The following is a 17,878-nucleotide window of genomic DNA, read 5'->3' as shown; positions in this document are numbered from 1 at the left end:
GTGCAGTTATATTTACAGGCAGCGGGGGCACTGTTGCACCTTGGGAAGCCATGGCCACAAAAGTCACACCCGTGCTCCAGCAAAACAAACACGGGATTGGGGGAAAGTACTTGTTCTGAAAAATTCACATAGGAAAGAATGGCAGCAACAAGGGATGGGCCGAAATGTTTCCCATGGGCAGTGTAGAGACCCTTTTCTGTCATTTGTCCAAAGCATGGAGTAGGGGGAAATTAGGGTTTAGTACCTGCTATGCAGATGGTGTTGGCCCTCAGTAAACTCTGTAGCGAAATCGGGGTAGCACAGACTCTCTGTCTCCAAAGTACAGGACGCCCAGAGTTGGAGGGGACAAGCTAAAGGAGTTCCCTCCAAGATATTTCCACCAGCTCAGCAAAACGGTCGTTCTTGCCGATACCGTAGCTAGAGCAGAGATGTGTCCAGCAATAGGAAGAAACTTTCCTCCCACCCACCCCACCTCCCCACCTCCCTTCCCCACCTCCCTTCCCCACCTCCCCACCTCCCCACCTCCCCACCTCCCCACCTCCCCACCTCCCCGTCATTAAGTTGGAATGCCAAGCAATCAGCCATGCCTTTTGTTAACTAGTAGTGGGAGGTTGGGTGTTAACTCCCAAACGCTGTGTTCTTAGGGAGAGAAAATTCCATGAAAGATTCTGAAACTATAACATTGTTCCTGTCAAGAGTTACAAGTGGTATATGCAAGTCACATTAGAAGTGCCTTCAAATTTTTGTTGTGTTTTTTCCTTTGTCTCATCTTTTCCTCGAGATCTCCTCACATTCTCACCACAGTTCTGCCTCTGACATTGACATGTCTATGAAGCTTGACAACATAAAGCAGTGCATGGTCTCAGAGCTAAGACTCTCTCCTTCCCCATGACTCTCAAGCAGAGACCTGCGAGCAGTTACCCAAACTAGCCTCTCAAAACATCAGTGCCTGGAGGCACATGTTTAAATATTTTTATTATCTCAGTGGTGATAAGGCATAGGATTTTTTGAGTAGAATCAACCTGGCAACATTTCCAAAGAACTACGAATGCTTCTCTGTAAGGAATTCCCTCTTACATGGCATTAGGAATAGTTGGAGAAGTGATTTGCTTGCCTAAGTCTTGCCTAAAAATATGTTTGATAAGAAACATCTCAGAAAACAGAGCTCATGATGGTGAACTAAAGTCTCTTTAGCCACCCATGAAATTTCTCTTCCCTGGTTTCTTTCGGGATATGCTTTTCCAAGGGAATAGGTACTTCATTTTGCAAAGAAGAGGGCCTGCTAGTGTTCACCTTGTGCAGTTTACCTTAATACCATCTCTGACAGTGGTTCTCTTTGTGTCTTGAAGATGTAATCTGAAGGACGTGAAAATTTATTTGAAAAATGCATCAAAATATACCATGTAATTCCATCTCAATAAAATGTAAAGTCACAAAATATGTAAGAAATTACACTCTAGGTTATTATTTAGGATGTTTAATGACTGTCATTAGCAATAATGATTATCAAATTAACTTGTAAAAAAAAATTAAAAGGGAATATGAGGAAAAACTTACTACTTGTGGATATCTTAAACTTTTGGAGAGTTTTGTGGGATATGGCAGAAACTACATAATGTGAAGCATTTAAAATTTGCCACACCAGAGCATTCAGAAACACACAAACAATTTTTATTGTTGGGAGTTGAAATGGTGATCTGCTCTCTAGATCTAGTTTTCAAGATCTTAATTTCAGAAAAAAAGAAATTAAATAGAATTATATACTCAAAATATTTGCCTTTTTTTCCTTTTCAGCACAAATTGAAGTGATACCATGCAAAATTTGTGGTGATAAATCCTCTGGAATACACTATGGAGTCATCACATGTGAAGGCTGCAAGGTATGCGATTTCATCAGCATCTGCTTTAGCCTCAAACATCTCTGTACAATAACACACTATCACATCCTTTCAAGGAAGTGGTGCCAAAGGCTGTAAAGCCTACTGCTGAGAGAGATGCATTTTGTACCTAGTTTTTTTTAGATGTTTTTCTTTTTATCAGGTAGTCTTTAAAGCTACCTACTTGTTTGAAACATGAATTAGCCACGCCTGATGCAGTGTAAGTGCTGATACCAAGGCTGGCAACTGTAAGTCACACCTGTTCTATCCAAAATCAGTTTGAGAGATGGATTTCTTATCTTGTTTTCCTGTATGATCCATGTAGCATTAAAGTTGGAATGTTATTTCTGATCAACATCTTAAGAGGCTACAGGTGTGAGTTTGGTCCTGTTTTATCCCCTTTGCACTCCCTGCAAGCCAAATTGCAATCTCCGAAAGTTAAAATGCCTTGTGTTACAAGCAGTGTAAAAGTATCCTTTGTCTTCTCCTGCATAGGCTTCAGTGCAGAGCAATTGCTGTGAGTGGGAGGTTAAAAAAAAAAAAGGGGGTAAGGGGGGGAATGCATAAAATTGTTCCATGTATTGACGTATTATCTCAGGCATTAGTTCAAACAACACAAATCAGACCCCAAGCCAAGAGAAGACTTTAAAAATATTCTGTGATTTTGTTATCTAAGGAATTATATTATTAGTCCTGGCCTACCAGAATTCCATAGCACATGTTAATATTTCATTGTATTTGATTGTAAATGTGAAATTGCAGAGATATTGCAGCATCTCTGATTTCTTCTAGGTGGAAGCACACAAACGGGGACATTTGAAAATGGGTGCCTATTTGTACAGTGAGATCACAAGTCTATACTTAATGCTTTACAAAATTTTAGAACATCTGAAAAATCTGAAAATTTGAGTGAACCCTTTTGCAAAAGAAATATTTCAATGCCAACATATTCAAAAGCAATATAGTGGTAAAGTTCGGATTTCTTTCAGAAACATTAAGAATTGTAAGCAGAACAATTTGCTATGTGTCACTGTCTTATTGTGACTCTGGACTAGAAATAAGCATCTTCTTATTATGATCACACAAAACAAGATTAAACTAGTTGATCTGTTACTTCAAAATCGGCCCAAAAGCTACAAAAGAAAATTGCTTTAAGCAGAAAAAGAATATCCTCTTTTGGTACTCAGTGCCCACAGAGCAGTTAGTGGTATAGTTTCCTGTAGAAGTAAATAGGGTTAATGTTGGCCCTTAGGTGTGCCACTCAGCTCTGCTTATTGAGATAAATAGCTTCTCTTACACTTATGACAATTTTAACCCTACTGGTTTTGTGCCAGTTTTGCAGTATCATATCATTTAGTCTAACCTTGTTTTATGAGCTTGTGTGAAAAAAAAAAGATGACAGTTTTCACATCGCTTGCACCAGGAGGCATCTCGTTCTGTCAGAGCTCCCTGTTAATGTATGCGCTGTTTCAAGAAATGCAGCCCTGCTTTTCGTTTAAATGCCCAGAATTTAAAAAAGGTTTTACTCAGCCCACATACTGCTCTTTTCTGACTCCTTTTATCTGAATATGGTAGAAATCTGAAATAATTTAGAATTAAGGCTGTGTGTGGAAGAAAGAGGCACGAATCACTCCAGAAGTATACACACACATTGAGCCAGGCACCGGATAGCCACAGCATTTCAGGACATAGAATCCAAGAAATACACTGCCAGTGGTGATGCGACAGACTTCAAGGAATGGGAAATCTTTCAGCTCTATGTCCCTACATTACCTAAGCTGCTTCAAATTCCTCAGGGATCAGTGTTGGACCTAGTTCTATTTAGTATCTTTATTGACAATTTAGATGAGGGGATTGAGTTCACCATTAACAAATTTGCAGATGACACCAAGCTGTGAGGGAGTGTTGACTTGCTGGAAGGCAGGAAGGCTCTGTAGAGGGACCATCTCTGAAGTTTTCAAGGCAAGATTGGATTTGGCACAGTCTAGTAACCGTGGTGGTAGTGGATCAAGGGTTGGACTTGATGATATCAGAGGTCTTTTCCAACACAGCTGATTCTATGATTCAATGATTCTATAAGTGCTTAAGGGTCATCATAAATATTACTGGTTTTTGTGCATGCCTGCATATGCTGAACAACCTGCTGGACCCAGTGAGAACTATTGCATCTCTGCCAGTATCTTTACAGAAACAGTGAAACCTGAAGAAGAGTTTCCATGCCATCTGTTACTGTGACTCCGTCTTTGCTGAGAAGCCTTTTACCCTCTCCTCTGCCTACCCCCAGAGTAAAGTACTTGCTACCATTCTTTTGTCATTATTTAGAAAGCAGTTCACAGGGCCATTTCCTTTCTCAGACTTACTGTGTGTGGCAGATGAAGTGATCCAAGATGCAGAAAGACTTGTTACCAGTGTTAGGAACATTGGGAAATCTATCTTTAACTCTGTAGCTCCTCAATAATTAACTGCATCTTTCTTCACACAACATTGAATTATTCTGAGTAAATATATCCGATAATATATAAAGATTCCATAAAAATTAAACTAAAGGATGATCTTTACTTTATGAGATAATATTTAGATCTTCTACAGGAGAAAAAGAATACAAAATTCTCCTCAGTAAAATTAACTACCTGCTGTAAATTAATTTTATTATATAACTCTTGATATATGGTATGGTTCTTTTTTCCTAAGAGGGGCAAAGAAGAATCAAACAGGTTCTTCCGAGGTGAGATCAACCTTAATGGGAACAAAAAGCACTGCATAATAAGGCGCAGTCAATGCTAAATGGTTCCTTAACATCACTTATTTTATTTATTCTCTTAAATCCATATCAACACAGATGCTGCTAAAATCTAAACCTTTAAAGCAGAAAACTCTTCACAAGTCAAAACAAAAATTGGCTGTAAAGTTCAGCAAAGACAGTAAAAATATCTGCAATTAGCATCCATTTAGCCTTAAATTAAACTCGCCTCCACAATTTCACAAAAGTTTTGGTCGGGCAAGATCAGAGAAATTCCCACCAGAATTTTTCTGAGAGTTCCCCTAAAGGACATCCATGTTCTCAAAAATGTAAATCATAAAACTTAATTTAGATTTTAGATATACTGCAATAACTGATAAAACAAGCTCGGGCCAGTTCAAATGAGCCTCTTCATGCTTGACTTCAACAATGAGTGCTGCTAGTGTCCTTGGTGGAACACAATGCCTGTCACTTCTTGTTATTAACACCATACAAGACCCTAATTTGGTTTGCCAGGACTTGAGTAAGAATTCAGGCATTATCTATCGCAAATGAATCAAGCCTTGATTTCTCTATTCTCATTCCATTGCTAATAATACCATCCATCACCCTATACGGAGATGCACTGCTTTTTCCTTGTAAATGAAGTAAGCAGTTGCTTACTGGCTCCAGTCAAGTGGTGTTTGCAAACCAGCCCAGAAAGGCACCCCACCTGAGTATCACTTCTGATGACTGGTGTTAACTGCAGTAATAATTTTCTGCTCTTTTACTTCTCATAGTCTTCTACATTGGCTAGTCTATCCTTCAGCTTTCCCACCACACATCTTGGAGCTGTTTGCATCTAAAGCTGCTAAACTTGTCAAGGAACTCTTCGTTCTTTTTCTTTCTGGACTTGGAACTTCTGCTGATTGTTATTTATTTTTATTATATTGTTTGTTTGTAGATTTATTTATTTTTGTTTGTCCTCACTCCCCGGTTTCATTCCACTTGTCACCTCTGCTATTTCATGTCACTTCTACCATAACAGTACCTTTCGGCACTGCTTTTGGAATCATCTCATAGCAACTGGGAGCTCATAAGGACTTGTGTGTATATACTTTCCCTTTAGACACCTCAGCTCTTTAGCCAAATATCCCACAACTAGCTAGAAGAACCTTCTAGGAGATAGAATAACCACACGTTTTTGCACAGATAAAATGAATAATGCTGTATTCCACTGAAATGTAAAATGTCATTTCTTTCTCATGGTAGTATCTAAAGGTGTTGCTTTCTTCTTTGTGTATTGTCTTTACTTGATGCAGTCATTATATCCTAGTGCTTTTGTGAAGCTTGAATTTGAATTACTTTTCACTCGTGAAGGATATGGCTCCTCCAGATCAGATCAATATTTGCCAGGTTAAATTGAACAGGGGACTTCAACTTGTATTGCTGTGCATAACCAGTGACAGTTACTACCAATCTCTTCATTAAAGGAAGAAAATAGTCAGAAAAGTACTTTAAAGTCATCTCTTTACAAATGCTGATAAGCTTCTCCTCTGTTAAGAGCAAGTGTTAGATTATATGTGGTCATTATGGCACAATAAAACATTATTATTCGAGTTTTAACAAAGTAGAATTATATTCTTTACAGTACAAATCACAATTCTCTTTATTATAAGTAAATGTTCTTTAATTTCACTGTACAAGGTCATCATATCTGCAAAGCCACAACATAAGAAGCATTGCACTACATAGTTTATTATAGTCGTTTGAATGGTTCTCTGTGTGTGTGTGTGTGTGTGTGTGTGTGTGTGTGCGTCTGTGTGTGTGTGCGTGTCTGTTTGTGTGTGTGTGCGTGTCTGTTTGTGTGTGTGTGTGCGTTTCTGTTTGTGTGTGCACACACATATATATGCTCATAGTAACACTTGGTCTCCCCTTCTCTCTTACCCCAAGGGATTTTTTCGAAGGAGTCAGCAGAACAATGCATCTTACTCCTGCCCAAGGCAGAGAAACTGTTTAATTGACAGAACCAACAGAAATCGTTGCCAACACTGCCGACTGCAGAAATGCCTTGCCCTGGGAATGTCTCGAGATGGTAAGGAGTAAAATTCCTGCTTCACACCTAAACACTTTGAAACTCTCTTTCTCTGCTAACTACTTAAACTTCCAAAAAGAAAGGAGAAGCTCCTTGCTTTGTAATGCATGCACTGTTAGACGATCTTTACCATTTGATTAACAAAGGATGATATTTTCACGGAGAGGATGGGGAATATTACAAAATAGAGAGCAGTATTAGTTTGGAACAGGAAGAATCAGAAGTGAAATATGAGATTCTGATCAAAAGCAAAAATAGGTCACCTCTGGAAAGGTGGGTTTATAATAAGCATTATATTAACCATTAACATTTAACTTAACATTAAATATTGATGTGTGAAAGATTCCTTGAGATCTCTGGGGGTCTGTGACAGTAACTAGACAGTTAAAAAGAAATTCTCACCTTGATAACCTTAGGGCTTTATGCTTGTTTTATTCAGAGTACTTGACCAAATATTTTGGGTTGGGGCAAAAAACATTTCTTTTACCTACACACTACCTCCTCTCCCTGTCAGGGTCTATAGAGGAAATATTTCCTAATTTAACACTGGAAATGGGCCTTTTGCCAGGGGAAAGCTCAAACATCTCAGGATCCTATGGTCCTTGAAGAGCTCTGGAAACCTTCCAAGCTGTGGTGTGACAAGCCAAGATTACATCTGAGAATGTACGTCACACCAAAGCTGCAGGTAGTGGGAGGCTTGAGCAAGGCTGCCCACAGCTGACATGCCCCAGCCACCACTCCTCATGCAGGGTTTTTCCAACTTAGAGACACTTTTTAAATAGTCAGACAGTATAAGAAAAAATGTTCTATTTTTTTAAGGGGGGTTATAATAATTTCATTTGCTTGCTAGCAGTTTTATGTCTTAAAAAGTTTACAAAAAATGTGTATTTTGAAATTAATAGTCATTGATAACAAAGTTACTTAAAGAGCTATTCCTTTAGATGGTCATAGATTATAAACTTGTTTTAAATTTGGGCCATAATAGGTCTTCTGTTACCTCAGTGTGTCTCAAGACTCACTGAAATTATTTGCTCTCCTGTCTCCAGTCTGGGAGGAGCCATGCAGTCTAGCCTTTAATCCATGAATTCTTTTTGGTCCTAGCATCAGTTTATTTGACACCTTAGCTACTAATTCTTCATGATGATTTAAGTAGTAACATTTCAGTAATTTCACAGCACATTATTTCCTCCTGGAAGTATTATCTTCCCATGAGTTAAGGTATCATGAAGGCATTTTGATGTGACTGACAGCACTGTCATCCCAACTTGTAATTTGGGGACCACTGCTTACAGATACAGAGAGTGGTTCTTGCAACAGCATCCCTTTATTCTCTCATAGTTTTAGTAAGGTTGTTTAAAATGGTCAATTAAGAGCTCTTCCGAATTTAAAATAAACTATATGATTTCTTTTAACGGAAAAAATGAATATGATTTTTACCTCTCAGATATGTATTTTTATCATGCAAAGGCAGGACACTAATTGAGAGCAGCTGGAGAATCCAATTAATGAATATATAATGAGGATAAACAGTGGGTGGGGTTTTTTGTTGCTGAGACCCTAAACTTGAAGAAAATGCACAGTTGCATAATTCAAAATACAGTCATGTATGTGTCCATAAGAATATTCAGTGAACCATGGACTGATTGCAGGAGCAGGCTGAGTTCATCTGAGGTACCTTGCAGCCCAAGTGAAAGGCTGCAGGTAAAGTGAGGTTGGCAATAAGAAAAAAAAACCTCTTGGAGTAAAAGAAAAATGAAAATAATTGTAAGAGGCTGCCATCTTCTTGTTGTTCTGACACTGTGTTTTCAAATTATGCTTTTCTTTTTCCTGATTGAAGAATTTCACATTTATCCATGTACAGGCTCAAACTCTTCTTGATTTCTGAGAGTCCTGTGCTATTAGACCATGCTGCATTAATAAATGTGGTGATTCTGAATTGTTCCTATTTTCAGAAGGACTGGAAATACACAACATGGAAAATACACCTCATAAGATGTAGAAATTTTTATTTCTCGAGCACTATCCTCTTATCTGTGTTCTGACAAATTCTGCTGAATATATCCCTCATTTGTTTTAGAGCACAATCAACAACTGCCTCTGCTCTAAGATCCCAAGATCTAGGCCACCAGAAGATCGGAATTTGTAGAGAGATGGGTAGGTGGGGAGTGGGTGGAAAGATAGCCCATTTTACCAATAGGTGGCTAAAGGATTGGTGCCACCATCAGAATTATGGGGATTTTGACCATGGGGCAAAATCCATGGTACCTAGTTTCCTCAAATCAGATGGGCGTAATCTGTCTAGGAAGGGCAAAAGAACTGTAGCCCATAAGTTGGCAAGGCTGGTTAGGAGGGCTTTAAACTAGGTTTCAAGGGGAAAGATATTGAAACTGAGCCCTCCAGAGATGAGCCAAAGGGTGGAAAGCCTGAGTTAAGAGTGAAATCAGCAGCCCAGCTGAAATGCATGTACACTAATGCACACAGTATGGGAAGCAAACAAGAGGAGTTGGCAGTCATTGTGCAGCAGGAAAGCTATGACACAGTCATTATCTCAGAAACATGGTGGGATGACTCATGTGACTGTAGTGCTACCATGGATGGCTGCAGCCTCTTCAGAAGGGAAGGCAGGGTAGGAGAGGTGGAAGGGTTGTTCTATATGTTAGAGAGTCTCTTGGCTCTGTACAACTCAAGGTCACCGGCAATAAGTTTGAGTGCCTGTGGACCAGAATCAGGGGGAAGGCCAACAAGGCTGACATCCTGATGAGAGCCTGTTACAGATCACGTGACCAGGATGATGAAGGGGATTAATTGTTCTACAAGCAGCTGGTGGATGTCTCAATATTGCCAGCCTTTGTTCTTGTGGGTGACTTTAACCTGCCGGATGTCTGCTGGCAAGTCCATACAGCAGAGAAGAGGCAGTCCAGGAGATTTCTAGAGTGTATAGAGGATAATTTCCTGCTTCAGCTGGTAAATGAACCTACCAGAAGTGGGGCCCCACTGGACCTGCTGTTTCCAAACAGAGAGGGGCTGGTGAGAGATGTAGTGGTCGAAGGCTGTCTGGGTCACAGTGACCATGAAATAATAGTTTTCAATATTCATGGATGCCAGAAGGGCGATCAATAAAACCTCTGTGCTGAATTTTCAGAGGGCAGATTTTAGCCTACTCAAAAGACTGGTTCAGAGTGTACCTTGGGAAACAACCCTTGAAAACAAAGGAGTCCAGGAGGGATGGACATAGGTCAAGAAGAAAGCCTTCAATGTGCAGGAGCAGGCTGTCCCTGTGTGCCGAAAGGCAAGTTGGTGGGGAAGACAACAGGTCTGGCTTAACAGGGAGATTTTGAAGGAAATTACGGTAAAAAAGAGAGCTTACTGATTATGGAAAAAAGGGCTGACTACTCATGAAGAGTCTAGGAATTTAATGAGGTCGTGTAGAAAGAAAAGTAGAGAGAAGTCAGCACAATTTGAACTCCATCTTGCCACTTCTGTTAAAAGTAGCAAAAAGTCTTTCTACAGATACATCAATAGTTAAAGGAGGGGCAAGGAAAACCTCCATTCTTTATTGGACATGGTGGTGACAATAGTTATCAAAGATGAAGAAAAAGGCTGAGATATGTAACACCTTCTTTACCTCAGTTTTCAATAGTAAGACAGGCTGGAGCTGGTAGACAGAGATAAGAAGCTGAATAGCCCCCCTGTAATCCAGGAGGGAACAGTTAAGAGACCTGCTAAGCCCTTGGATCCTCACAAGTCTATGGGACCAGATGGGATCCACCCAGGGGTGATGAGGGAGCTGGTAGAGAAGCTTGCCAAGCCACTCTCCATCATCTACCTGACTCACTGGGGAGGTCCCAGATGATTGGGAATTGGTGAATGTCATGCTGATCCTCAAAAAGGGCCAGAAGAAGGACCCAGGAAACTACAGGTCTGTCAGTCTGACTTCAGTGCCTGACAAGGTTATGGAGCAGGTCATCCTGAGTGCAATCACATGGATGGACAAGGGATCAGACCCAGACAGTATGGGTTTAGAAGGGGCAGGTCCTGTCTGACCAACCTGATCTCCTTTTATGATCAGGCAACCCACCTAGAGGATGAGGGGAAGGCTATAGATGTCTATATGGACTTCACCAAAGTCTTTGACACTATCTACCATAATATGCTCCTGGAAAAGCTGGCAGCCCATGCCTTGGGTACACGCACTCTCTGCTGGGTTAAGAGCTGGATGGATGGCCAGGCCCAGAGAGTGCTGGTGAGCCGGACTGCATCCAGCTGGCAGCTGGTCACCAGTGGTGTCCCCCAGGGGTCAGTGTTGGGCCCAGTTCTATTTAGTATCTTCACTGACGATTTAGATCAGAGGATTAAGTCCACCATTAGCAAATTTGCAGATGACACCAAGATGTGAGGGAGTGTTGACTTGCTGGAAGGCAGGAAGGCTCTGCAGAGGGACCTGGACAGACTTGAGAGATGGGCAGATTCCAATGCGATGAGGTTCAACAAGGCTAAGTGCCGGGTCCTGCACTTTGGTCACAACAACCCCATGAAGCACTACAGGCTGGGGACAGAGTGGCTGGAAAGCAACCAGGCAGAAAAGGACCTAGGAGTCTGTATTGACAGGAAGCTGACCATGAACCAGCAGTGTGCCCTGGTGGCCAAGAAAGCCAATGGCATCCTGGCCTGTATCAGCAACAGTGTGGCCAACAGGTCCAGGGAAGTGGTTCTTCCCCTGTTCTCAGCACTGGTGAGGCCATGCCTCAGGTAGTGTGTTGAGTTCTGGGACCTTCAGTTCAGGAAGGATGTTGAGGTGCTGAAACAGGTCCAGAGAAGAGTAACAAGGCGGATGAAGGAACTGGAACACAAGTCCTATGAAGAGAGGTTGACAGAGCTCGGGTTGTTTAGCCTGGAGAAAAGGAGGCCCAGGGTAGATTGCATCATGCTCTGCAAGTACTTGAAAGGAGGTTGTAGCCAGGTGGGGGTTGGTCTCTTCTCCCAGGCAACCAGCAGCAGGACAAGAGGGCATGGTCTTAAGCTCTGCCAGGGGAGGTGTAGGCTAGATATTATGAAGAAATTCTTTACAGAGAGGGTAACCAGGCATTGGAATGGGCTGCCCAGGGAGGAGGTGGATTGTCCGTCTCTGAGGTTTTCAAGGCGAGACTGAATTTGGCACGGTCTAGTAACCATGGGGGCAGTGGATCAAGGGTTGGACTTGATGATCTCAGAGGTCTTTTCCAACACAGCTGATTCTATGATTAAATGATTCTATGATCTACTGTATATTCAGGCTGTGTATTTACCTATTCTAGTTCCACAGCAATCAGACCATCATTTTTGATAATTTAAATCTCAGTGTAATGAACCTTGTTTCTCGGCAAAGTGGTTTGCTTTCTGATGTTTTCCTCCCTTTCTTATCAGAAGTGCTTGGCTTTGTGCATGGAGATTATATAAATTGATTGTGGAAATCCATAAGACTTTTCTCTGTGAAAAGATGACATTCTGTTATTCTGTTGTTCTCCTCTAGGTTCTAACTTGAACCTGTAAGAATTTTTTTTTTAGGTGTAGCAATACCACCCTGTCTTGAGTTGAGCTGGCAAAATGCCAACTGCCCAAAGGACTGAGTTAGCCTCTGGCTGAGAAAAGGGAGAAGGGTGAAAAAAACTTTCAAACTAGTTTTATGCTGAAACTAACTATATGTATTAATACAGAAAAAAATAAGAGCAAACTACAATATAACACACATTTACACAAGTTATGCATAACAAGAAATAACGTCCCACTCCCCAGTTAATACAAAGTCTATTACTCTAGATTCATAAGCACTCTAAAAGACACCCTGCAAGAAAGAGAAAGTATAACAACAAAATATTTCTACTTTCCTGAAACGAAAACAAAATACGATGTAGCAGCCACAGGAGCAGGGCCCAACAGAGCAGAACAACTGCACCACATCCTCTCTGTACTTCAGCCATGATAGAACTGACCTAACACCTCCCATACACCAGCTCTTACCTCTTCTGAGACAGTGTCATAATATGGTATGGAATACAGCACTATTCACTAGAAGAAGTCAGCTGTTAGCTAACTCAGCCCAGCTCAAGTCAGCTGACAATTCCAGGCCTAGTCTGAGCTTTAAAACCTAAATTTTAGGCCTACTTGGCCAAATCCATAACACACCTCATTCAAAGGATGTGATAATAAGGTTTTAAGGCTCCTTTTCATCCAGAGTACTTACCTTGTTAGTATAATTTTTAAAGGTTTGTGGAAAGTTAGTAAATCGCATGGGATATGAATGTACAGGCTGCAAATTCCATACAGCTCTGGGTTGTTTGGTGAACACAAAGATATAAAAGGATGCACAGTCTTTTTAACAATCACAGTGGAAAGTGAGTTGCTTGACTGAGGCCCTCCTGTCAAATAAGGTGTTGGCAGTTGCTGAGTTTTAGCACTTAATACTTTTTCCTTTATGAGACACATATGGTGTAAGGCTTTGCATCCTTTCTCATTTCCACAGAAAAAGGTGTTTCCACACCAAAATTAACCCTGAAAATAAATATAAAAAGAATGGTGCGGTTGAGGGGGGTCAAGAAAAATTTAAAGACAATGGTTTGCATTGTGCTTTACTTTTCAGCTGTGAAGTTTGGAAGAATGTCCAAAAAGCAGAGGGATAGCTTGTATGCTGAAGTGCAGAAGCACCAACAGCAACTGCAGGAACAGCAGCAGCAGCAGAGTGGTGAGGCAGAAGCCCTTGCCAGGGTTTACAGCAACAGCATCAGCAATGGCTTGAGCAACCTGAATAATGAAACTGGCAGCACCTACTCAAATGGGCATGTCATCAATCTGCCCAAGTCTGAGGGTTATTATAATGTGGATTCTGCCCAGCCCTCCCCAGACCAGTCTGGGTTGGACATGACTGGAATCAAACCGATAAAGCAGGAACCTGTCTATGACCTCACCTCTGTACCAAACTTGTTTACCTACAGCTCTTTCAACAATGGGCAATTTGCACCAGGGATATCCATGACTGAAATAGGTAAGGAAAATTCTTATTCCTGTTGTGCAATGTCTATATATAACCTCCAATACTGTCTTTATTGAAATTTTATACAGGCATTCCATACACAGGTACACAATAATTCCATGATCTCACACATGTGTGTATGTGCACATACCTACAGAGAGTAAAGGAAAGAAAATCAGTCTGGCATTAATTGACAAAATGTTGAGATAACTCTGCAAAATATGCAGTTTCTTAAACCCAGCACTTCACGTTCTGTTTATGAAACAGAAACATCAAAGCAGATGATGACTCAATCATAACCAAGTGATAATTAGAAGTGGGGAGCTTGTTTCAACTGAGCTCATTACTAACAGGGTTAAGTGATCTCTTCAGCCAACCATCTGTATTCTTGTCAACACCCAGAATCCCCGTGGCAGTTAATGCTGTGATATTTACTGTGAAAAAATACCAGCTTGCTGCTTCTGGTGCATGGATATCAATGCAGAGCAAGTTCACTGAATTCATGAAGTGCACAAACTCTGAATGTAGTTGCTTGTTAATACTCCTGCTCTGCCTGAATGCCTTGGAGAACCTGTCTCTTGATTTCATCTTTGAAAGGTTGTCAAAGAGACCTTATTATGAGATGACATTGTTTGAAAGGCAATGACTAAAGGTGTGTGCTGGTTTGAAGGTGAACCAGCAGGGGAAATGAACTCACCACGAGAGAGATTGTAAGTCAGACCTAAAATTTAATAATAATATTACAATAGCAACACTGAAACACAAGGGAAATTGCTTTCAACTCACCAAAACCCCAGCAGTATAACCCAGTGTCCTGGGGCACAAACCCAAGGGGGTTTGTTTGCCCTTGTGCTGAGACCCCTGTGGTTCCCCCAAGTCCAGAGCAAAAGGAAAAGAAAAACCTGTTGGTGCAGGCGAGATGCAGGCGAGATGCAGGCGAGGGCTGTGGTCTGGGCGAGAGCGGGGATCTCCTCCTGTCAAGGTCCTGCTGCTGCTCTGGATCCGACGAGAGGTTACCGAGGTCTTCTTACCCACCCCTTATGTACCCTCAGGGAGCTCTCAGTCCCTCCCCCTGGGCGGGGACTCACACAATGGGTGATTGACTCTGGGAGCCAGGGGGTGTTGAGCTGTTGATGGTCCATTAGCAGCTCCGCCCCCCTCAGGCTGGGTGTGAAGGTGATAATGGCTCCCTGGGCAGCTGCTGCTAATGGCCCATTGTCCTTGGGGAATGAATAGAGGGGGTAGAATACACAGCTTTGATCACCCCCACACAGGGTTAGCTGGTCCCTCCTGCTGAACTAGGACATTATCCACCCCTTATTCTACTCCATCTAGTCATTCCCAAATTAATCCCCTTTTTACCTATACATATATATATACACATATATACAATGAAACATTACAAACTCTTCTCGCTCAAAATTAGGTCCCCTTGAGGTACACAACGTGTTTCTCCATCTTTTTGCATTACCCACCAAGTGCAACCAGGTCCTTGAGCAAAGACAATCCCTCGGGTGGGTTTGCCTTTGTTTGAGGTGGGACTCACCCAAACAGTCTTTCCTAACATACCTCTCATATGGACCACAGGGACTTTATCTCCATCTACAGTATTCAAGAGTTCTGATTGGGCAGGGCCAGCTCGATTGATGGAGCCCCGGGTGTTGACCAACCAGGTGGCCTTTGCCAAATGCAGCTCCCAGTGTTTGAAAGTTCCCCCACCCAACGCCTTCAAGGTTGTTTTCAGCAGTCCATTACATCGCTCAACTTTCCCGGCAGCTGGAGCATGGTAGGGGATATGATACACCCACTCAATGCCGTGCTCTCTGGCCCAGGTGTCTATGAGGCTGTTCTTGAAGTGGGTGCCGTTGTCAGACTCTATTCTCTCTGGAGTGCCGTGTCTCCACAGGACTTGTTTCTCAAGGCCCAGGATGGTATTCCGGGCAGTGGCGTGAGATACGGGGTATGTCTCCAGCCATCCAGTGGTTGCCTCTACCATGGTCAGCACATAGCGCTTGCCTTGGCGTGTTTGGGGAAGTGTGATGTAGTCAACTTGCCAGGCTTCCCCATACCTGTATTTCAACCACCGTCCACCATACCATAGAGGCTTCACCCGCTTGGCCTGCTTGATGGCAGCACATGTGTCACAGTCATGGATAACCTGTGAGACACTGTCCATGGTTAGATCCACCCCTCGGTCACGAGCCCATCTGTATGTCGCATCTCTGCCCTGATGACCAGAGGCATCATGGGCCCATCGGGCTAGAAACAATTCACCTTTATGCTGCCAATCCAGATCTACCTGAGAAACTTCGATCCTGGCAGCTCGATCCACCTGCTCGTTGTTATGATGCTCCTCATTAGCCCGGCTCTTGGGTACATGAGCATCTACGTGACGGACCTTCACACTCAGCTTCTCTACCCGGGCAGCGATGTCCTGCCACATCTCAGCCGGCCAGATGGGTTTCCCTTTGCGCTGCCAGCCGGCCTTTCTCCAACGCTCCAGCCATCCCCACAGAGCACTGGCCACCATCCACGAGTCAGTGTAAAGGTAGAGTCTTGGCCACTTCTCTCGTTCAGCGATATCCAAAGCCAGCTGAACAGCTTTCAGCTCTGCAACCTGACTTGATCCACCTTGTCCTTCAGTCGCTTCTGCAACTCGACGTGTAGGACTCCATACAGCTGCTTTCCATTTCCGGCTTGTCCCTACAATGTGGCAAGAGCCATCTGTGAAGAGAGCATATCGCTTCTCCTCTTCTGGTAGCTGGTTATATGGTGGGGCCTCCTCAGCTCGTGTCACCTGCTCCTCTTCTTCAGAGGACAATCCGAAACTCTCACCTTCCGGCCAGTTAGTGATGATTTCCAAAATCCCAGGGCGATTAGGGTTCCCTATCCAGGTTCGCTGCGTGATCAGAGCGATCCACTTACTCCATGTGGCATCAGTGGCGTGATGGGTAGAAGGAGCTTTTCCTTTGAACATCCAGCCCAACACTGGTAGTCAGGGTGCCAGGATGAGCTGTGCCTCAGTGCCAATCACTTCTGAGGCGGCTCGAACTCCTTCATAAGCTGCCAGGATCTCTTTCTCAGTTGGGGTGTAGCTGGCCTCAGATCCTTTGCATCCCCGACTCCAGAATCCCAGCGGTCGTCCTCGAGTCTCCTCAGGTACTTTCTGCCAGAGGCTCCAGGATGGGCCATTCTCCCCGGCTGCAGTGTAGAGCACATTCTTCACATCCTGTCCTGTCCTGACTGGCCCAAGGGCTACTGCATGGGCAATCTCCTGTTTAATCTGCTCAAAGGCTTGTTGTTGTTCAGGGCCCCACTGGAAATCATTTTTCTTCCGTGTCACAAGGTAGAGAGGGCTTACAATCTGACTGTACTCAGGGATATGCATCCTCCAAAAGCCCACGGCACCTAGGAAAGCCTGAGTTTCCTTCTTGCTGGTCGGTGGGGACATAGCTGCTATTTTGTTGATCACCTCTGTTGGAATCTGACGACGCCCGTCTTGCCACTTCACTCCTAGGAACTGAATTTCCTGAGCAGGTCCCTTGACCTTACTTCGTTTAATGGCAAAGCCAGCTCTTAGGAGAATCTGGATTATCTTCTTTCCTTTCTCAAAAACCTCCCCTGCTGTGTTCCCCCATACAATGATGTCATCGATGTACTGTAGATGTTCTGGAGCCTCACCCTTTTCCAATGCAGTCTGGATCAGTCCATGGCAAATGGTGGGACTGTGTTTCCACCCCTGGGGCAGTCGATTCCAGGTGTACTGCACCCCCTTCCAGGTGAAAGCGAACTGCGGCCTGCACTCTGCTGCCAACGGAATGGAGAAAAAGGCATTGGCAATGTCGATGGTGGCATACCACTTGGCTGCCTTGGACTCCAGCTCATACTGAAGCTCCAGCATGTCCGGCACAGCGGCACTCAGGGGGGGTGTGACCTCATTGCGGCCACGGTAATCCACCGTCAGCCTCCACTCTCCACTGGACTTTCGTACTGGCCATATGGGGCTATTAAAGGGTGAGTGAGTCTTGCTGACCATCCCTTGGCTCTCCAGCTCACGAATCATCTTGTGTATGGGGGTCACAGAGTCTCGGTCAGTGCGGTATTGCCGACGGTGCACTGTGGCTGTGGCCAGCGGTACCAATTGTTCTTCAACTTTCAGCAGTCCCACAGCAGAAGGGTCC

At 43.2% G+C, this 17,878-nt stretch overlaps 1 protein-coding gene across 9 annotated transcripts in view; it reads left to right on the top strand.

The window, feature by feature from the left end:
- RORB (RAR related orphan receptor B) overlaps positions 1-17,878 on the top strand; it is a 213,877-nt gene that overhangs the window by 123,486 nt on the left and 72,513 nt on the right. For 7 of the 9 annotated variants that reach the window (XM_071581688.1, XM_071581687.1, XM_071581686.1 and 4 more), the window contains exons 2-4: positions 1,795-1,880; positions 6,550-6,691; positions 13,308-13,709. In XM_071581688.1, coding sequence (XP_071437789.1) covers positions 1,795-1,880; positions 6,550-6,691; positions 13,308-13,709 — 630 coding nt within the window. Of the gene's footprint in view, positions 1-1,794; positions 1,881-4,129; positions 4,168-6,549; positions 6,692-13,307; positions 13,710-17,878 lie in introns of those variants that run through there. The other 2 variants (XM_071581695.1, XM_071581694.1) reach the window with 2 other exon arrangements.

The sequence above is a fragment of the Pithys albifrons genome, chromosome Z (assembly GCF_047495875.1).
Source record: "Pithys albifrons albifrons isolate INPA30051 chromosome Z, PitAlb_v1, whole genome shotgun sequence".
Taxonomy (NCBI): domain Eukaryota; kingdom Metazoa; phylum Chordata; class Aves; order Passeriformes; family Thamnophilidae; genus Pithys; species Pithys albifrons.
Note: the sequence above shows the minus strand (reverse complement) of the source record. Positions and strands in the feature narration are given on the sequence as shown.